Source organism: Triticum aestivum, chromosome 6D (assembly GCF_018294505.1).
Source record: "Triticum aestivum cultivar Chinese Spring chromosome 6D, IWGSC CS RefSeq v2.1, whole genome shotgun sequence".
Classification (NCBI taxonomy): domain Eukaryota; kingdom Viridiplantae; phylum Streptophyta; class Magnoliopsida; order Poales; family Poaceae; genus Triticum; species Triticum aestivum.
In genome coordinates, this window is record NC_057811.1 from 393,448,440 (window position 1) to 393,470,786 (window position 22,347).

General features: G+C 53.2%; 1 protein-coding gene across 1 annotated transcript; it reads left to right on the top strand.

Moving 5' to 3' along the window:
- The first annotated feature begins 18,187 nt into the window (after positions 1-18,187).
- LOC123141712 (BAG family molecular chaperone regulator 5, mitochondrial) lies at positions 18,188-19,339 on the top strand. The gene has a single exon (XM_044560793.1). It carries the CDS (start codon positions 18,425-18,427, stop codon positions 19,004-19,006), a length of 582 nt encoding a protein of 193 aa, XP_044416728.1. The 5' UTR covers positions 18,188-18,424; the 3' UTR covers positions 19,007-19,339.
- The last annotated feature ends 3,008 nt before the right edge of the window (positions 19,340-22,347 follow it).

The following is a 22,347-nucleotide window of genomic DNA, read 5'->3' on the forward strand; positions in this document are numbered from 1 at the left end:
ATGGAGGCTATGATTCCCCCACGAGTCGGGATGAGGCTCCGGACGAAAAAAAAGAAATAAAGAAAATAGAAAAAAAGGGGGAATAAAAAAGAAAGAAAGCAAAAAAAGGAAGGAAAAAAATAAAAATGAGAGAAAACGAGATAAGAGACAATGTTACTATCCTTTTTCCACACTTGTGCTTCAAAGTAGCACCATGTTCTTCATGATAGAGAGTCTCCTATGTTGTCACTTTCACATATTACTAGTGGGAATTTTTCATGATAGAACTTGGCTTGTATATTCCATTGATGGACTTCCTCAAATGCCCGAGGTCTTCGTGAGCAAGCAAGTTGGATGCACACCTACTTAGTTTTCTTTTTTAGCTTTCATACACTTATAGCTCTAGTGCATCCGTTGCATGGCAATCCCTACTCACTCACATCGATATCAATTGATGGGCATCTCCATAGCCTATTAAATTTCCTAGCTGGTGTGAGAATTTATTTCTCCTTTTTTGTCTACTACCACCTTCTATTCCACACATAGTGCTATATCCATGGCTCACGCTTATGGATTGCGAGAGAGTTGAAAAAGCTGAAGCAAATTCCGCCAAATACACAAATAAAACCCAACCATACATGCCCACCAATTATATCTTCTAAATCTTGCTGCCGTTACTCAACAATTTTCTGTTGAGGTCTATCCCGTAGAGGTAGTCAAATTGGATCAGTGATCGATTTCTCATTAAAAAGTATGAACCAATTACTTGGCTTGTCATCGGGGTTGTGCATGATAAATACATCGTGTTAAGAAGATGGAGCATGACAAGACTATATGATTTTGTAGGGATAACTTTCTTTAGCCATGATATTTTGAAAAGACATGATTGCTTTATTAGTATGCTTGAAGTATTATTGTTTTTATGTCAATATTATACTTTTGTTTTGAATCTTATGGATCTGGGTATTCATGCCACATAAAGGAAAGATTACTTGATAAACATGTTAGGTAGTGTTAGGACCAAGAGTATATCGACCAGAGGGGGGTGAATGGGAGATTCAAAAATTCTTGTGAATGTTTTGAACTGATCCCAAACACAGCAGCGGAGGATAAGGTTCGATAGATAAGAACTTAGGCAGGCACTCTATTGAGGAACATGTCTCTTGATACAGGAAGCAATGATGGTGCGAGCATATGATATCATAGGTTTGACAATGATGATGGTAATGCAATATGTGAACAGAAACAAAGCATGATAAATAAACAATGATGAACGGTGAATGGAATGTGGAAGAACAACGGGATAAATGCAAACAACACAGAGAAGAACACATGAGACTTAATATGATAGGTTCGAAGAGATATACAGATACGAATGAAAATACTAAACAAAGAGATGATGGTATTGATGAGATGAGCAACGAACAATAACACAAGTGATAAGAATGAAAGATATACAACAGATAGATAAAGATCAGATAAACTATTGACACAGAGCACAAGAGTAAGATGCCGAATGTAAAGCAGTGAAGTAAATTGAACTAGTGGTGCTCGATGGCGACAGAGAAATTTGGTAGACCAGTTCGCCCTTCTGCCAAAGGACTATGTCTGGTTGGAGGGGTTGTGATTTAACACAAAAGATAAACTCTCTTTACCCTATTCTCCTTCAACTCAGAGCTGATCGGACTCTAGTTGATTCCACTTGTGGTAGATACTTGTCGGCGATCTCCAAACCTTCGGTCGACCTTCGTGAACCACAATGACTGTTGGTTGCTGAAGATCTAGCTCGGTGAAGACAACAACTCTTCAACACTCGAGCCAAAACCTATCCGTCTAGAGAGTGCGCAGCTATGAAGAGTAATAGGTACAAGAACTCTAACTCAGAACTACTGTGATGCTCAACCACTGTCTAAGTTTGGGCTCTTGATTTCTCTCTCGGTGGATCTTAAACTCAAATCACTTGGAGAGGGGATGCTCAATCAATCTTCTCAGAAATCTTAAGCGGAGCAGCCAACAGACAATGTTGGAGCGGGGTGGCTATTTATAGCCGCAGCCTTCCCTGATGGGAATTACCAAACTGGACATGTGGGGCAGCCAATGGTCGAACGACACGAGTCCAACGGTCGGAAATTTAGCACAACGGTAACATTACTTGCGGAGCAAGTAATGCTAACTCCTTAGTTCGAAAGATTTCTCCTGCAGCACGAAGAACAACGTCTACTGCTGGCAGGTAATCCTTCAAAACATAAAGAGATTTCTCTCAGTCTCGCATAGGTTTTGGGCTAAGCATCACAACGGATCTAAGCTTCGACAAACCTATACCCCTCTTAATAGTACGGAGGTCCTATGACTCACATAAATGAAAGAAGAACAATGAAATGAATACTACGTCTTCACTTTGTCTTCGACTTCCATTCCCTGCAGTCATTCTTCTTCGAACACACTCTCCGAACAAATTGCTTCACGTCAGCAAAAATAGTTCGAGGGGTTAACTCCTTCACACCAATCTTCTCGTCTACATGTCTTCAACAAATGTAGCTCATTCTTCTCTGCTACGCAGATATTCTTCAGTGGAGTTCCTTGAACTTGGCACCGGAGACAACATTCTCTTCGGTTCTGCATGAACTATTTCTCTCTGTGTGCACTAGCAATCAAATCAGTCCATGCATGTTTCTGTCAACAATCCCCAAAATACAGGAGGGCAAATATTGCACCAACAGGTAGCATCCCACATCAAAAATTCTGTTTTTTTCATTTACCTACTCGAGGACGAGCACGAATTAAGCTTGGGGATGCTTGATACGTCTCCAACGTATCTATAATTTTTTTATTGTTCCATGCTATTATATTATCGGTCTTGGATGTTTTATATGGATTATTATGCTATTTTATATCATTTTTTGGGCCTAACATATTAACCTAGTGCCAAGTGCTAGTTGTTGTTTTTTCCTTGTTTTTATCTTTTACACAAAATCAATACCAAACAGGCTGAAACTTTTTGAGGATTTGACCAGAAGACACCCAGGAACCTTCGAGAGGAGGCCAGAAGGGCCACGGGTGAGTCACAAGCTCACCAGGTGTTGGTGTACAAAAGTAGGGGCTCTCCTTTTGACCCATTTACTTGTGCACGGGCAGTCGGAGCCGCGCCCACGGCCACACCAAGCAGGGTAGAAGAGGGTAGCCGGAGCACAAGGCGATCAAGGTAACGACAGGGCCAGAAGCAATAAAGAGCAAAGGGGCGAGGTGGACTCCCCCGGCAAGGCCCTTGCCGGGGCGGCTTCCGCGACCCCAGCAAGAGCCTTGCCGGGGCAGCTCGCCCAACACCAGCAGAGCGAGCCACCCTTGAGCCTAAGAGTTCCAAGCGCTGCCAACAACTACATTGGAACCAAGGCTTGGGAGGCACCTCTGTGATGGCATGCAGATCTTCGTCAAGATCATAAACGCATGAGATCAGATGAGGACCAGAAGACGACGACCCTCGGCGGGATCCTAGCCGAGGAAATCCACAAGACCCTCGGCAAGATCCTTCCGGGGACGACCACGACGCCACAGCAAGACCCTTGCCGGGGCCCCGGCAAGACCCTTGCCGAGGACACCAGCGGGGCCACAGCCAGGCCCACTCCTGCCAAGACACCACCGCCGGCCCCATACAGCTACCAGCTGAACTAGCTGAGCAGGCACCTGCGTGGCAACGGGCGGCCTCTACACCGACCCAGCAAGCACCTGTGTGGTGGCATGCAGATCTTCATGAAGGCTCCACCACCGCGCCAGCCCAGCAATCAGCCAACGTGGCGCCACGACGCCTTGTCAGCTCGGACGCGTGTCGAAGCCAGGCGAGGCGGCGACAGCTGGGACGTGCTTCCTTGTCGTCCCCGATAAAGCGAGAGGGGCACGTCGGCAGCGCATTAAATGCGTTTGTCCGACGGTGCCAGAGGATAGACTCATCCATTGTACACCTTTCCACCTCCTGTGTGCCACTATGGCAACCCCTTTTGTCTATAAAAGGAGGCCCGAGGCGACCAGGAGGAGGATTCGGATCCTTTGGGAAAATTACACCCCGTAGCTAGCTCAAGAACACAAGAACACTCAAATACATCCACCAAAGCAGGACTAGGGTATTATGCATCTCCACGGCCCGAACCTGGGTAAACGATCTGTGTGCTTCCTGTCAGACCCGCTCTTTGCACAACCTCGCGCCTGCCAACCGTAGAAGGGATCCCAGTGATTCCATAGGTGTCGATTTCCCCCGACATCTTTGGCGCGCCAGGTACGGGGCGCAGTTGTGAAAATCTGGTCTAGCAATTAGCCTAGCAGTTCTTCATCGCCATGGCTCCCAAGAAGAAGACGATCACGGTGGTCGGTTCATCCGGAGCCGGACGGCCCGTACCGGTGCGGGCGAGCAGCGGGCCCATCACGGACAGAACCCGAGGCGCGGCCGCGAGCACCAACGTCGCTCTGGCAGTCAGAGCCTGGCGAGCGGCGTCGTTCGTGTGCAAGACGACGGGCCGCACATCGCCGGACCCGAGGACGGAGCGGGGGCCCCGCAGGTGGAGCGGGGGCCCCGCGGGTGGCGCGGGGCCCTCCAGAGGTGGCGCCGTACCATCTACGGGCAGCGCAGCAATATCCAGGACGCCTGCGCTGGTGCCCACGACGTGCTCTTCCCAGGGTGTGCGTGACGAGCAGGCCAGCACGCTGGTGACCCCGGACGGCGCCGTGGGAAGAATCCTGGGCATCACTCGCGGGACGAAGGAGACCAGATTGCTCGCCAAAGTGCTAGCGAAAATGGCGCACAGCCGCCAGGCCATGATAGAGCTCCTTCTAACATGGTTGGAAGTCAGAGCGCGTCACGGTCCGCGCAGCTTTTGCCGCCACCCACGCTAGCAGAAGCTTTGGCGTGCGCACAGCTGCTCCTCGACTTCCCTCCCACCGCGGAAAAGCTCGACGAGTGGAGAGCCACCATCCGGAGCCTCGTCGGTGTCGCCAACAAAGATGAGCTGCGACCAGAGGGGCCCTCGGGTCGACGCTCCGTCGAGCCACCGCACGCCGGCGGTGGAGGGGCCGCGGGCGCAGCCACGGTGCACTCTCCTCCTCCGCGCCAGCCGCCGCGGGTGTCGATCCGTCGTGATGACGCTTGTGATAACATTTCCATAGCGTCGTCTGACCCACGGACCCACCGCGACCAGCGCCAAGTTCTCCGGGAGCGAGCCCACGAAGATGCTCGAACTACCATCGAGCGCCGGCGCGATGCACGCCACCAGTCGGATAGGCGGGTGGGGCCCGCTATAGACCACCAGCACCGGGAGGCTCTAGCGGCCTACCTTACGAGGTGGGTTGCCCGGCCTTTACCCGTGAGCTGCGGCAGTTCCAGTGGCCGTCCTACCGCACGTTCAAGCCCGACGTCGGCGAGAAGTACAACGGCAAGACCCACCTGTCGGAGTTCCTCAGCATCTACACCATCGCGATGCAAGCCGCTGGAGCTCGCGACGACAAGGTGCTAGCCAATTACTTCCCATTGGCCCTGAAACCCAATGTCATGTCCTGGTTGATGCACTTGCCGGCGGATTCCATTAATTCTTGGTCGGATATGTGTCATGAGTTCGTTGGTGCCTTCACTGGAGGCCACCAAGCTCATGGCCAGGTGAGCGAATTGCACATCATTCCCCATAAGGATGGTAAGAACCTGCGCGAGTACATACAGAGGTTCAGCCGAGTGCAATACAACATCCCATATGTTCATCCCGCCGCCGTGATCAGCGCATTCCATCAGAATGTGCGCAATCGCAAGATGAGCGAAGAGCTGGCGATGAACAAAGTCAAGGATGTGGCCGAACTTTATGTTTTGGCCGATAGATGCGCCCGAGCTGAAGAGGGAAGGAAGTACCCCGGCGAAGACGCCGGCGCGGAAACCGACTCTATAGACGAAGACACCGCCACCCCGATGAAGAAGGGTCGGCGCCGCAACAGGAAACGCAAGGACAAGACCGTGCTTGCCGTCGAGGGAGTCGAGGACACCGGTGCTGCCAAGAAGGCCAAGGCAGACGACCCCGACAAGCAAATTGCCGGGTGCGCCGCTTGCCGAGCCTTGGCGGCTGCCGACAAGCCGGGAGGCTCCGACAAGCAATACTGCAAGATCCACCGCACCACGGGCCACGACCTCCAGAACTGCCGGCAAGTCGAGGTGCTTGCTGAGAAGCAAAAAGCTGAGTATGAGAGGCGGGACAAGGAGAAGGGCCGGGATGGTGCCGAGGGATCTGGCAAGAAGCGTGGCGGCCAAGGAGGTCACCGCGGCAAGGATAACCAGCAAGAGAGGCCCGCTCGGGGCCGCGACAAGAAGCAGGAAGATGATGATCACAACAAAGACGACGAGTCCGGCGAGCATGAGTTCCAGAAGGCTACAGAGGCCATGTGCGTCGATGGTGGCGCCTCGCTGCATACCTCTCACCGCCAGCTCAAGCAGTGGGCGCGTGAGATCATGGCGGCAGAGCCATCATTCGACGCTCAGAAGCCACTGAAGTGGTCCGGCATGACTATCATCTTCGACACCGAGGACCACCCTGATTGCACAACTGCGGTCGGGTGTTTGCCGTTGTTGGTTTCACCAACGATACGCAACCTCAAGGTGAACAAGATGCTAGTTGACGGTGGGGCCGGTCTGAACTTGATCTCGCCCGTTGTGATCAAAAGGCTGCAGATTCCTCATGGAGACCTTGAGGAGACGGGCACGTTTCAAGGGGTCAACCCGGGAAGGAGTCAGCCGAAAGGCAAGGTCACGCTGTCTGTGACGTTTGGAGGCGAGTTCAACTACAGGACAGAGAGGAATGTCTTCGATGTAGCCGAGATCCCCTTGCCCTACAACGGGATCCTCGGCCGCCTGGCACTAGCCAAGTTTATGGCGGCGGCGCACTACGTCTACAACACACTGAAGATACCCGGCCCGATGACCATCATCACCGTCCCCTGCGACAAGAAGGATGCGCTGATCTGCGCCGACCTACTCTACCGGGAAGCAGTTGCAGCGACTGCCGCCAAGGCACTAGCTCCTGCCGCTGAAGCCCCGGGAGGGAAGAAGAAGACCGGCAAGACCTCTCGCACCCACTCCGGCAAGCGCACCTCTTCGGAGTGTTGTGCTACCGTTGAGGACGTGCCAGAGAGCTCCACCGGCAAGAGCAAGAAATCCAGAGCTGCACCACCAAAGACCAAGAAGGTGTCCGTAGGATGGCACGGGAGGGGCTTTCACCATAAGCTCCACCCTCGACAGCAAATAGGAAAGCGTGCTCGTCACTTTCCTGCGGGCGAATGTCGATGTGTTTGCATGGCAAGCATCCAACATCCCCGGCGTTCCCAGGGAAGTGATTGAGCACCATCTTGCTGTCTGTCCCCATGCACGACCCGTCAAGAAGAAGGTCAGGAAGTAGGCTTTGGAACGACAGGAGTTCATCATAGAGGAGATAAGGAAGTTGGAAGCGGCAGGCTTGGTGAGAGGAGTGCTCCATCCGACGTGGTTGGCCAATCCGGTGGTGGTGCGCAAGGCAAACGGGAAGTGGAGGCTGTGTATTGACTACACAGATATCAATAAGGCTTGCCCTAAGGACCCCTTCCCGTTGTCGCGCATCGACCAGATTGTTGACTCCACGGCCGGGTGTGACCTGTTGTCATTCCTTGACGCCTACTCGGGCTACCACCAGATCTTCATGACAAGAGAAGACGAAGAGAAGACAACATTCATCACCCCATGTAGTACGTATTGCTTTTTACGGATGCCTTTTGGGTTGAAGAGTGCTGGCTCAACATTTGCAAGGGCAGTCCAAATTGGTTTTGAGCCCCAGCTACATAGAAATATGGAAGCTTATATGGATGACATAGTGGTCAAAACCAAGGACAAGGCGACACTTGTACGAGATTTAGAGGAGACGTTTGCAAACCTGCGCAAGATCAACCTCAAGTTGAACCCTGAGAAGTGTGTCTTCGGCGTTCTGTCCGGCAAACTTCTCGGGTTCTTTGTGTCACAGCGTGGGATCGAGGCAAACCCAGACAAGATCAAGGCTATCGAGCAAATTGAGGCGCCCAAGTGGATCAAGGATGTGCATCGGCTCACTGGCTGCGTTGCCGCCATGAGCAGATTCATCTCCAAGTCTGCCGAGCACGCCCTCCCCTTTTTCAAAATCCTGAAAAAGGTGGGACCAATGGAATGGACCCCAGAGGCCGAAGCAGCACTGCAGGATTTGAAGAAATACCTCTCCTCCACACCAATACTGGTTGCGCCCAAACCACAAGAGCCATTGCTGCTGTATCTAGCAGCAACGAATCAAGTGGATAGCGCCGCGCTAGTGGCACAGAGGGAGGTCAATGAAGAGGCAGCGGCAACGGCCGGACTGGCGGATGGCGAGCCAGAGCTCCTCCCGGCAGGCCTTGGTGCCGGCAAGGCAAGGCCCCCGGCAGAGTCTGACGCCATCGGGGCAGGGCCCGTACAACCAAATGAAGTGGTGCAGAAGAAGAGGATGATGCAGCACCCGGTTTACTTTGTCAGCTCCCTCTTGCAGGGGGCTAGGTCAAGGTATTCCGGTGTGCAGAAATTGCTCTTCGGCCTTCTTATGGCCTCGAGGAAGCTGCATCATTACTTCCAAGCGCACGAAATCACCGTCGTCACTCGCCTCCCGTTGCAACGGATACTGCATAACCCAGACGCAACCGGAAGGATCGTGGAGTGGGCCTTGGAGCTGTCGAGCTTTGGTTTGAAGTTTGAAAGTACTTCGACAATCCAGAGCAGAGTCTTAGCAGAGTTCATTGCGGAGTGGACCCCAACGCCCGACGAAGAGATCCAGGAGACCACTCTCCCCGGTAAGGAAGCAGGTCCCAACTGGATCATGTACTTTGACGGGGCTTTCTCGCTGCAAGGCGCCGATGCTGGTATGCTGCTTGTCGCACCCACCGGAGAGCACCTCAAGTATGTAATCCAGATCCACTTTCCCAGGGAGATGTCCACAAATAACACTGCTGAATACGAGGGGTTGCTTGCCGGTCTCAGGATCGCGGTAGACCTCGGGATTAAGAAGCTCATCGTCAGGGATGATTCACAGCTTGTCGTCAGGCAAGTCAACAAAGATTACCAGAGCCCGTTGATGGAGGAACACGTAGATGAGGTGAGGAAGCTGGAGGAGCGCTTCGACGGTATACAAGCGGAGCACGTTCCCCGAGTGGAGAATGACATCGCCGATTACCTGTCGAAGCGCGCAGCGTTCAACCTACCTGTGGAACCAGGTACTTTTGTGCTTCGGTTAACTCAACCATCCGTGGAACCATCGATGGAGCAGAACAAGCGGACGAAATCAGGCCCCAGCAAGTACTTTCCCGCCGAGCCCCCTGGGGCCGCCGACAAGGATGTTGCCATGGGTACTGAACCTGCCGAGGGGCAACTGGCTCCGGCAGGGCGTCAAGCCCTGGCCGTAGAGACGGCCGCTCCCATGGCAGAAGAAATGCCTTTAGTCCTTGCCGTCGAGCCCCAGGCTCCGGCATGGGCGCAGCACACCATCCGATTCCTCCAAACAGGGGAACTTCCAGAGGAGCAGGAAGAAGCGGAGAAAGTAGCCCGTCCGTCCGCCATGTATCAGTTCGTCGATGACGTCCTGTACAGGAAAAGGCCGAACAGTGTGAAATTGAAGTGCATTTCCCGGGAGGAAGGACTGGAGCTGTTGGCAGAGATACACAGAGGCATATGTGGTTCCCACATAGGGTCGAGGGCCCTTGCCGGCAAGGCGTTCCAGCAAGGTTTCTTCTGGCCCACTGCCCTCCAGGATGCAACGGCACTAGTAACCAAGTGTGAAGTGTGTCAGTTCCATTCGAAGAAGCTTCATCAACCAGCTCAAGCCCTTCAAACAATTCCTCTCTCTTGGCCGTTTTCGATCTGGGGGCTCGACATACTGGGCCCTTTCCCCCGCGCTGACGGGAGCTTTGAGTACTTGTACGTTGAGATCGACAAGTTCACAAAGTGGCCGGAGGTGGAAGCAGTGAGGAAGGTGACCACACAGTCGGCCGTCAAGTTCTTCAAGGGGCTAGTCTGCCGTTTTGGTGTGCCAAACAGAGTCATCACCGACAACGGCACGCAGTTCACAAGTCATACCTTCATGCAGTATATCCAAGACCTCGGCAGCAAAGTCTGTTTCGCTTCCGTGGCACACCCACGGAGCAACGGCTAGGCGGAGAGGGCAAATGTTGAAGTACTGCGAGGCCTGAGAACCAAGACTATTGACAGGCTGCGCCAGAGCGGAAGGCGCTGGATTGATGAATTGTCGGCGGTTCTTTGGTCAATCAGAACAACGCCAAATCGAGCCACCGGCCAGACACCCTTCGCCCTGGTATACAGGGCAGAAGCAGTTCTCCCCACAGAACTCACATACGGTCACCTCGAGTGCTCGCTTATGACGAGATTGAGCAAGAGCAATTGTGGCAAGATGACGCAACGCTCCTCGAGGAAGATCATCTTCAGGCGACTGTGAGAGCAGCACGCTACCAGCAAGCCTTGCACCGCTAACATAGCCGCAAGGTTCATGCCCGAAGCTTTGAGGAAGGCGACCTTGTTCTTCGGCGCGTTCAGTCGGTCAAGAATTCCAACAAGTTGACGCCGAAGTGGGAAGGCCCTTATCGGGTAATAGGAGTCACCAGGCCTGGCGCAGTCCGCCTGGAGACCGAAGATGCTATTCCAGTGAGCAACTCCTGGAACATCGAGCATCTTTGTAAGTTTTACCAATGAGGTGCGGTTGTCTGGCCCCCCGGCAAACCACCTTTTGTACAAGCCTTGCCGACGAGGCATGTAACCCTCTGTACAAAGCCAGGCGCAGACCCTGAGCATAAATAAATGAAGCACTGGCGCCCTAAGTTTTAGCATGCATGCTAGGTTAAGTCTCTCCCTCGGTTAGGGTTGATAGTGCTTAGCAGCGACTAACCCCTAGCATAGAGGTCGAGTGCACATTTCTCTGTTCCTTTCCATCCTCTTTGGTTCGCAGGGTACATGGACGTTTCTGCTGAGCTGTTTGGGAGAAAGAGAACGGGCCGGCACTCCAGCCTCGGCAGGCCAAGGTTGCCAGGGGCTGCAGATGCAAGAATCCAACCCCGGCAAGCCAAGGTTGCCGGGGGCTGCAGATTCAGATAAGTCTTTTATCCTCTATTGTGCATTTCCGTATGATGTTGGGACGTATGAAACCTCGTTTTGCTCCTAGACCACCGTGCTCCCCCTTTTTTTCCTATACCCAAGTCCCTGGGTCGGAGCCGGGTCGTAGTCGCGGTGGCAAGGAAATAAACGAAGGGCCTAACTCTACTACGCCCCTGCCTCCACCGAGAGCGTGAGGATGGTCGACTGAAGTAAGGGGACGGAAGGCCTGTTGCCGGGAGACGATTTTTATCTTGAAAATAACAAGGATTCATTCCTTGGCATGGGCCTCGCTCATGCACAAAGAACTCAGCAAGCACCCTTTTTCATTAAAAACATCCCATACAGGTACAGTTCATACGGGATAAAAAAACATGAGCAAGGGAATTACAAGTCTTAAAATTAACAAGTGCCCGCAGGCTTACAAACTAAAAAGAGATAAGATGCCCGTAATCCCTTTCTTGTCCCTATCCTCAGAAGGTGGAACAAGATAGCAGGAGGGCAAAAAGAGTGCCTAGGCGAGGTGCGAGGAGCAGAAGGCACCAAGAGAACATCCCGGTGCCGGGAGGGAAGCTGGAAGATGAGGCAGCAGGCCGGCAATACGCGACGAAGGCGTCGGTGCCCGCGTACTCCGACTTGACGGCCGCCACCCGCCTTCTTCGCCTTCCCCGACCCTCCTACGCCAGCCGCCCAAGGAGTCGACGGGGAACGCGCCGATGGAGAGCTTGACGAGGAAGGCCCTCGGCAGGGCGCGTGGCCGAGGGAGGGGCGGCGCGGTCAATCGGAGTCGAGGTCGGCATCCCGCCGCTCGACGCCTTCGTCGTCGTTGTCGCTGTCCTCCTCGTCACTCCTGCTTGAGGAAGAATCTTCATCGTCGGAGGAGCTCTCCACGCAGGACTTTAGGCGAGTTCCAAGATCCCCAAAGACCTTGACGGAGAGCAGGCCGTTCTCCATTAACTTGAAGTAGAAAACGAGCCCCGCCGTCAGGCTGTGGATACGAGCAAACGTCTTCCATCCGCGACAGAGGTACATGACGTGGGGAGCGGGGAAGTCGACGTCGACCCGCGTGCCGCCGTTCCCGCAGCCCCTCATGTGCAGCCTGAGGGTCTGGGGCGGATCGAGCTCCATCTCCCGAGAAAACAGGGTAGGGAGACGAAGACGACGGCGCGGTGGCCGGCGCAGCCTAATGAAGAACTCGCGAGGCTGGTCCCCAACGTGGCCCTCCATTGGGAGAGCACCGCCGGCGGAGGCAAGGTCGGTGCGCCGCCCTGTCCCCCTCTTCCCTGAACGCCACGGCAACCTCGGCCTCACCCCCCCCCCTTCCTCTCGTGGCCGGCTCCGCCACCGCGAGCTCTTGGGGAGGAGGGAAGCGCTGTCGAGCAATGACCCTCGCCGCCACCGTCGAAGGGCCAGCGCCTCCTCTCGCCATGGAAAATGGAGGAAAGAAGCCGAAGTAAATGGAGGCGGATGATGAAAAGATGTGGGATACCATCCCCCTTCCCCTTCTTATAAAGGGGTGGGGTCGGGGCTCGGCCGCCCCACTCGACAAATCCGGCCATCGGGAGCGCAGGGAATCAAGACCGACCCGCTGCCTCAATCAGCGACGGCCCGGTTTCCCGCCTCCACCGCCTGCCACCTGCATGGAGGACACGTGGCGAGCAAGCAGAATCGAGGGGATGGGTGAGACGACCGTTCCCCACCCCGTGATCGCGGGGCGCGGACGCCTTGAAGGCCACGACCCGAGTCCAACTCAGTAAATGAGCCGCGCCTCTGCGTCTCCCTCTTTTTACGGGGAAGGCGCGAGCTGCCTCTTTACCATGATGTGACGCATGCGTGCGGAAACCGCCCCACGCATGGCCCCCACCTCACGCACGACCCTCCACGTCGCGCGTTCAACGCGGGTCGTGGGGAAGCGCAGCGGACGGAAAGTTACTGCGGTAAAATCCGCCCCACCTGCCCGCGTGTCGTTCTGGGCCTGGCCCAGCAACGTGTCGCGCTTATGTGTGGCCCAGGCCCGGAGGCTCCTGTCGGTGTACAAAAGTAGGGGCTCTCCTTTTGACCCCTTTACTTGTGCACGGGAAGTCGGAGCCGCACCCACGGCCACACCAAGCAGGGCAGAAGAGGGTAGCCGAAGCACAAGGCGATCAAGGCAACGACAGGGCCAGAAACAATAAAGAGCAAAGGGGCGAGGTGGACTCCCCCGGCAAGGCCCTTGCCGGGGCGGCCTCCGCGGCCCCGGCAAGAGCCTTGCCGGGGCAACTCGCCCAACACCAGCAGAGCGAGCCGCCCTTGAGCCTAAGAGTTCCAAGCGCTGCCAACAACTACATTGGAACCAAGGCTCGAGAGGCACCTCTGTGATGGCATGCAGATCTTCGTCAAGATCATAAATGCACGAGATCAGATGAGGACCAGAAGACGACGACCCTCAGCGGGATCCTAGCCGAGGAAATCCACAAGACCCCCGGCAAGATCCTTGCCGGGGACGACCACGATGCCACGGCAAGACCCTTGCGGGGCCCTGACAAGACCCTTGCCGAGGACACCAGCGGGGCCGCAGCTAGGCCCACGCCTGCCAAGACACCACCGCTGTTTCCATACAGCTGCTAGCTCAACTAGCTGAGCAGACACCTGTATGGCGACGGGCGGCCTCTACACCGACCCAGCAAGCACCTGCGTGGTGGCATGTAGATCTTCATGAAGACTCCACCACCGCGCCAGCCCGGCAACCAGCCAACGTGGCGCCACGACGCCTTGTCAGCTCGGACGCGTGTCGAAGCCAGGAGAGGCGACGACAGCTAGGACGTGCTTCCTTGCCGTCCCCGATAAAGCAAGAGGGGCACGTCGGCAGCGCATTAAATGTGTTTGTCCGACGGTGCCAGAGGATAGACTCATCCACTGTACACCTTTCCACCTCCTGTGTGCCACTGTGGCAACCCCTTTTGTCTATAAAAGGAGGCACGAGGCGACCGGGAGGAGGATTCGGATCCTTTGGGCAAATTACACCCCGTAGCTAGCTCAAGAATACAAGAACACTCAAATACATCCGCCAAAGCAGGACTAGGGTATTACGCATCTCCGTGGCCCGAACCTGGGTAAACGATCTATGTGCTTCCTGTCAGACCTGCTCTTTGCACAACCTCGCGCCCGCCAACCGTAGAAGGGATCCCAGTGGTTCCATAGGTGTCGATTCCCCCCGACACCAGGCGTGCCCTAGGAGGGGGTGCCCTATGAGCTTCTGGGCCCATGTGGCTCCTCTAACTCTAATCTCAGCTCCATAAATACCCAAATATTCCCCGTATCCCAGACGGCACACTAAAAATACTTTTCCAGCACCGCAAGCTTCTGTTCTCGTGAGATCCCATCTAGGGGCCTTTTCCGGCACTCCGCCGGAGGGGGATTCGATCACGGAGGGCTTCTACATCAACTTTGTTGCCCTTTCGATGATGTGTGAGTAGTTTACCACAGACCTATGAGTCCATAGCAGGTAGCTAGATGGCTTCTGCTCTCTCTTTGATCTTCAATACAATGTTCTCCTCGATGTTCTTGGAGATCTATTCGATGTAATCTTCTTTTGCGGTGTGTTTGTTGAGATCCGATGAATTGTTGGCTTATGATCAGATTATCTATGAATATTATTTGAGTCTTCTCTGAACTCTTTTATGCATGATTAAGATAGCTTTGTATTTCTCTCCGATCTATTGATTTGGTTTGGCCAACTAGATTGATTTTTCTTGCAATGGGAGAGGTGCTTTGTAGTCGGTTCAATCTTGCGGTGTCCTCACCCAGTGACAGAAAGGGTAGCGAGGCACGTATTTGTATTGTTGCCACTAAGGATAAAAAGATGGGGTTTATTTCATATTTATTGGATCTATCCCTCTACATCATGTCATCTTGCTTAAGGCGTGACTCCGTTCTTGTTAACTTAATACACTAGATGCATGTTGTATAGCGGTCGATGTGTGGAGTAATAGTAGTAAATGCAGGCAGGAGTCGGTCTACTTGTCACGGACGTGATGCCTATATTCATGATCATTGCCTTGGATATCGTCATAACTATGCTCTTTTCTATCAATTGCTCAACAGTAATTTGTTGACCCACCGTATGTGTACTTTCAAGAGAGAAGCCTCTAAGGAAAACTATGGCCCCCGGGTCTATTTTTATCATATTATTTTCAGATCTACAAAACCAAAAACACAAAAATACCTTGCTGCAATTTATTTATCTTTACTTTATTTTGCACTTTTATTCATCTTTTATATCAATCTATATCAGATCTCATCCTTGCAAGTGGCGGTGAAGGGATTGACAACCCCTTTTTCGCGTTGGGTGCAAGTATTTGTTTGTTTGTGCAGGTGCATCTATTGAGGACTTGTGTGTTCCTCCTACTGGATTGGTACCTTGGTTCTTAACTGAGGGAAATACTTATCTCTACTTTGCTACATCACCCTTTCCTCTTCAAGGGAAAAACCAACGCAAGCTCAAGAAGTAGCAGTCGAGGTGCTCAATCGTCGAGTGACTTCTGTAGTGCACCCCCTCCCTCCGCTGCTGAGTGAGAGGTTGGGGGTAGTACTCGTCGGCGTGACAGTCTCCGCCGCTGTCAATGTCGACGTGCGACGAGCCGTTGTCTCCCGCGCCGCCACGTGCATACCCGGGTGGACTGTGCTGGGAACCGGCCATCCGCACCTCCACGCGGGATCGCTGGTCTCGCACTCAGACATATCATCTGAGCCCTCATGAAGGAGGTAAACAAATTGAGGACGGGTTCGTCGAGCTGGATCGCCGCGATCTGCGGGGTCGCGGCCTGAAGAGTCATCGTGTGCTTGATCCACCGCTGGAGCCGTGAGCACCCAGAGCGCTTGCGACGCGACCGATGGAGCGATGAGGCACCGACTAGTAAGTGGTCGACGGTTGTCGAAGAAGAACGCCAAAGGTGCTCGCGCGGAAGTGCGCTGCACCACGGATGGGCAACGCCTCGATATCCAACAGGGCTTCCCGAAGCCACGCAGAACAGTCGGTGAAGAAGTTGAGGACGTCGAAACGGATCTCGCTGCCGAGAGTCAGTCCGCCGCCGGAAACCATGGTGAAGGTGGGAAAATCGCAACTACGCCGGAAGTCGCTAGACGCCTGCCCCACGGTGGGCGCCAACTGTCGTGGGTGTAAGTCTGACAATGAGGTTTAGGGGTGAGAATTAGAGGGCAGAGCCTAGCTACGGCACAGTTGTTACACTCGGATTTACGAGTTCAGGCCCCTCGCGGTGGAGGTAATAGCCCTACGTCTCGGTGTTCTGGAGCTGTTGATTGAGTGTATAGTTTACAGAAGATGCGAACCCTTGTTATGGACCCGAGGGGTGGCTTATATAGAGTCTGCTAGGTCTCCTATGAATGCCGCCATAACCAGGGTTAAAGGGAGGTTTTAAGTGTGCCAGGTAACGGGCGTATTAATTACACTTGATGAGGGTGGAGGCACGTCCTGATCGTTGCGATCCTGGGGAGCCTCTTGGTCTTCTCTGTCTGAGTGACGTCAGGTACTCCGAGTGAAATAAGTCGGTCGAGTGAACGGCAACTTTTCCGAGTGGTTGTTGGCTTCCGAGTGACCTTCACGTTGTAGTACATATGAACGCTGATCTGGCCCAGGGGCCCAGTACACAGTGCATGGTGTCCGAGAGTAGGGTCTGTAGGTCAGGCCTGTTACCCTATCCCTAGTACATGTCCTCGTTAGGGGGCCCTCCTAAAACAATTGCCAATTCAAGTTAAAATTTTGACAACAACATAAGTAAGAAATATGATCCAAATTGAATAAAACATATAATCAACAAATCTATTATATACATGCATCACATTCATTCATCAAAACCATTCATCAACATTCATTATTCTAAATATAAACATCCACACATATAAACATCAAATCTATATATATAGCAATACCAAATGTGCATATCAATCTAAACACATTCATCTTTCTAAAGATAAACATCCACACATGTATGCATATGCATTCATTTTAAATATAGCAATACCACAATATTTAGTCAACAACATTCATTCATGATCAACAACTTCAATCATTCATCATCAACATTCATTCATCATTCAACAACATTGAAATATGCATATATGCATATGAATCATTTACCAACATTGGAATATCAATCATATTCAAATGTTTTAAATAAAATTATAACCATCATATTTATCCAACATCCATCATATTGAAACAACATCAATCATTTTTTATCAAACATCAATGATTTATTCTAAAAAAGCTATAATATGAACTAGGGTTCATCTTCAAACTAAATAGAATCAGCAAAACTCGCTACTACAATATGAACTAGGGTTCATGTTCAACACATCCATCATATTGAATCATTCCAAATAAACCTAGAATTAACAAAAATTAAAACTACAAGATGAAATCATAGCTTTTTGACTAAAACTATTTGGAGGGACCGAAGGAGCTTACTTCTCTCGTCGTGGAGCCATCTCGATCCGCAAAAACGATGGAGGAGATGGGGGGGTGCTGGAGGGGATGAGATAGGCGCCTCCTCCTCTGTTCTTCGGGGCGGTAGGAAGGAAGATGGGGGCTGGATTGGTGGGTGGGCCCCACGGCCTATAACTATTCAAAACCTACCGCCGAGGTTGATGGCGGTAGGGTATAACAGCCTACCGCCAGAGACATTGGCGGTAGGGTCGACGGCAGAGGCGAAAGTCCGTTTACTAGCTGACGTGGATAAGTGGTCTACCGCCGGGGCTTGGTAGGCAGTTATATCCTACCGCCGTCGCCCCTGACAGTAAGAAAAGGAATCAGACAAAAAAAAATCAAACTAGGGACAAATCCGACTTAATTTGGCCGCACATCGCCGGTGGCTGGCGAGGCTGATTCTGTTGCATGTGGGGCTGCGGATCACGTTTCCGGATACTTCTCGGGTGTCCTTTCCGGCCGCTGTTGGGGTTTTCCACCTTTCGGTGCGTCGGGCCGTTGGGTTGTGTCACTCTGCCGGGGTCTCTCGGTGGCCCCCGTCTGCAGCCACACTGCGCAAGACAATGTATATCCACGGAGCAAAAGCATATGTATCGAATTCGAGCTAAAGTGGTGCGGGAAAACCGGAAAAGCCACGGGATTGGGGTAGCACCGTCGCCACCGAAAAAGAGACGAGGAAAACACGCCCTGCCCCCAAAGAAACACGCCGCAGGCGTGGACCGGACCGCGGGTCTGTGCGACGCCCGGCACCCACAGATCCCACGAAATTGTCCTCCGCGGCGCACTGAACCTCGCTCCACTGACCCAGGGCGGCCGCCATGGGCTCCTACCGCTACAGCTCCGCCTCGCAGTTCTTCTTCGCCGCCGGCGAAGCCGGCCCCGGCCCCGCCGCGCGCAAGCCCGCCAGAACCGTGCGGATCCCCGTCACCACGCCTCAGGACGCGGCGGCCGCCAGGATCCAGGCGGCGTTCCGGAGCCGCCGGGTCCGGAGGCACGTCGCGGCCGTGCGCTCCGCCGACGCCGAGGCGACGCGGCTCGAGCGGCTGCTCCGGCGGCAGGAGACCGTGGACGCCGTCCGCGGCGACGACCGCGAGCGCGCGCGCTTCTCGGAGGCGCTCATGGCCGTGCTGCTCCGCCTCGACGCCGTCCCGGGCCACGACCCGGCCGTGCGGGAGGCCCGGCGCGCCGTCAGCCGCCGCGTCGTCGGCCTCCAGGAGGTGTTCGACTCCGTGCTCGCGGCGCCCGAGGCCGACACCTACGGCGTCCCGGCGAGCCTGGCCCAGGTTCTCGAGGGGATCTGGGGCATCGGAGAGGCGCCGGTTGCGCCGCCGCCGCCGGCGGTGGCCGCGGAGGAGGAGGCGAGGAGGAGTGGCTGGGGCAGGTTTTTCGCGGTACTTTAGCGCGCGCGCTCCCGCGACTGTGAGATCGTAGTATACCGCGTATAAATACGTGTATCTCGTGGATGCTTACGATCGTAGTATACCAAGTGGTACAGTGATGATATATGAACATGGAACGAATACCTACAGTGATATAGATATATTTAGGCTCAGTTCTTTCGTCAGAATCTAGAATCAGACCCTACCCAGTTTCTCCCACAATCTGTGAGCCTCGTTTGTTTTACAATTCTATTGGGAGAATCTGATAATCTGGCAAAAGAACTGGCCCATACTCTACTTTGCTGGTGCCTGTGCCTGGTTGCATTTGAACTGGGGATTTTGTTTGACATTGTACCATTTTGTTGCACTGTTCTTGTGGTTTTATGTTCTCTCTATTCTATTTTATCCAAAATTCGATATGGATCATAGGTCATAAGCTCTCATTTTCTGAATCCGGTTGGTTTGATGCTGCCCTGCCAAAATGTTGGCAAACAAACAAGATTAATGCGTACAAAGGAATCAAAGGATGAATGTAGCTGAATGGAGGTAGACTCATTGGTTTGGCCTTGTGTTTTGTAAGAATGTCAAAAGGGAAATTGGTTCGGTTCAGAAAATCAGGAAGGCTTCGCAATGCAAAATCGTATCTCGCCGGTTTATGTAGCTGAGACAAATTCTGGCTTTGGGTTGGCAGTTCACCGAGAACTTACATTTACCGCGTTGGTCAATTCATATGGAACATGGTCATATTTGTTATGACTCCGTACCCCTCAGTTGTAGCCTCCTCCGACCAAAGCACTAGGGTTTCCTTGCTTTTCGCCGGCACCGCCGCTGTCCGCCTTGTCTCCTATGGTTCTTAGAGGCGCGGTGGATCCCGGCCCTTGCCGGCGGGAGGCCTCCATTTGTAGATGTTCTTTTTTAAGTTTTGTTAGGTTTGTCCCATGCTTAGTGTCGAGGGATGAACCCAGGGAAGGCAACGGAATCCGGATCCCTTTCAAAAACATCGGGCAGGCAACGCCCCTCAATCCGGCTTGCTCCTGGCCAGCTTCCCAGCGCAACTCGGCCAAACCGGCTGGCATACGGCCAAACCGGCCGGTCCCTGCAAGTCAAACCTTCATCGTCAAACCAACATGGCTACAGTGTGTTTCCCTTTACGCCGGCCCCGGCGGGCGCGGCTGCTGTGCCAACCAAGCCCCCACCTGGGGCGGGCGGCGTCTCGAAGGCGCAACCCTGTAGCAAGACGGCACATCCGTCCCATGACGATCGACCCGGCGTGCCTACAGTACCCAACAGCCGGCCGTACCGGCGCCCGGCGGACCCGGTACGGCCCGCACTCGACGGACCCGACGCGACCCGGACCCGGCCAACCCGGCGCCCCGCTGCCGGCTCCAAGACACTAACAATCCGGCACCACGCCCATGTAGCTTTACCATTGTAACTGTTGGGGAACGCAGTAATTCCAAAAAAAATCCTACGCACACGCAAGATCCATCTAGGTGATGCATAGCAACGAGAGGGGAGAGTGTTATCTACGTGCCCTCGTAGACCGAAAGCGGAAGCGTTATGACAACGCGGTTGATGTAGTCGTACGTCTTCACGATCCGACCGATCCTAGCGCCGAAGGTACGACACCTCCGTGATCTGCACACGTTCAGCTCGGTGACGTCCCACGAACTCTAGATCCAGCTGAGGTCGAGGAAGAGTTTCGTCAGCACGATGGCATGGTGACGATGATGATGAAGTTACCGGCGCACGGCTTCGCCTAAGCACTGCAACGATATGAACGAGGTGGAAATCTATGGAGGGGGGCACCGCACACGCCTAAGACAACGGTCAACTTTGTGTGTTCTAGGGTACCCCCTGCCCCCGTATATAAAGGAGCAAGGGGGAGGCCGGCCGGCCCTCCTGGGGCGCGCCCCAAGTAGGATTCCTACTAGGAATCCTATTCCTAGTAGGTTTCCAACAAGGGAAGAGAGGGGGAAGGAAGGAGAGGGGGAGAGGGAGAAGGAAAGGGGGGCGCCCCCCCCCCCTTTCGCTAGTCCAATTCGGACCCAAGGGGATGGGGCGTGCGGCCTGCCCTAGCCGCCCCTCTCTCTCTCCACTAAGGCCCATGTGGCCCATTAGTTCCCCCGGGGGGTTCCGGTAACCCTCCGGCATTCCGGTTTTATCCGAAACTTCTCCGGAATATTTCCGGTGTCCGAATATAGTCGTCCAATATATCAATCTTTATGTCTCGACCATTTCGAGACTCCTCGCCATGTCCGTGATCACATCCGGGACTCCGAATAACCTTCAGTACATCAAAACACATAAACTCATAATACCGATCATCACCGAATGTTAAGCGTGCGGACCCTACGGGTTCGAGAACTATGTAATGACCGAGACACATCTCCGGTCAATAACCAATAGCGGAACCCGGATGCTTATATTGGCTCCTACATATTCTACGAAGATCTTTATCGGTCAAACCGCATAACAACATACGTTGTTCCCTTTGTCATCGGTATGTTACTTGCCCGAGATTCGATCATCGGTATCATACCTAGTTCAATCTCGTTACCGGCAAGTCTCTTTACTCATTCCGTAATGCATCATCCCGCAACTAACTCATTAGTCACACTGCTTGCAAGGCTTATAGTGATGTGCATTACCGAGAGGGCCCAGAGATACCTCTCCGATACACGGAGTGACAAATCCTAATCTCGATCTATGCCAACCTAACAAACACCTTCGGAGACACCTGTAGAGCATCTTTATAATCACCCAGTTACGTTGTGACGTTTGATAGCACACAAGATGTTCCTCCGGTATTCGGGAGTTGCATAATCTCATAGTCAGAGGAACATGTATAAGTCATGAAGAAAGAAATAGCAATAAAACTCAACGATCATAATGCTAAGCTAACGGATGGGTCATGTCCATCACATCATTCTCTAATGATGTGATCCCGTTCATCAAATGACAACACATGTCTATGGTTAGGAAACATAACCATCTTTGATTAACGAGCTAGTCAAGTAGAGGCATACTAGGGACACTCTGTTTTGTCTATGTATTCACACATGCACTAAGTTTCCGGTTAATACAATTCTAGCATGAATAATAAAAATTTATCATGATATAAGGAAATATAAATAACAACTTTATTATTGCCTCTAGGGCATATTTCCTTCAGTAACCCCGTGGGGCTAGCCTATAAGACTCCCCGGTGCTCCTCCATGCAGAGGGTCGACTCCTTTAGCCATTCATACACACATCCATCCACACAGAGAAGGAGCAGCCTACGCACTGGTCGGCCTTCCTTCCTCCCCAAAACAGCTCTAGGAGCAAGCTTGTACCATCTTCTTATAAACCACACTCGG

Coding starts and splice junctions, on each gene's coding strand:
- LOC123141712 (XM_044560793.1), top strand. CDS start 18,425: ATGGGCTCCTACCGCTACAGCTCCGCCTCGCAGTTCTTCTTCGCCGCC.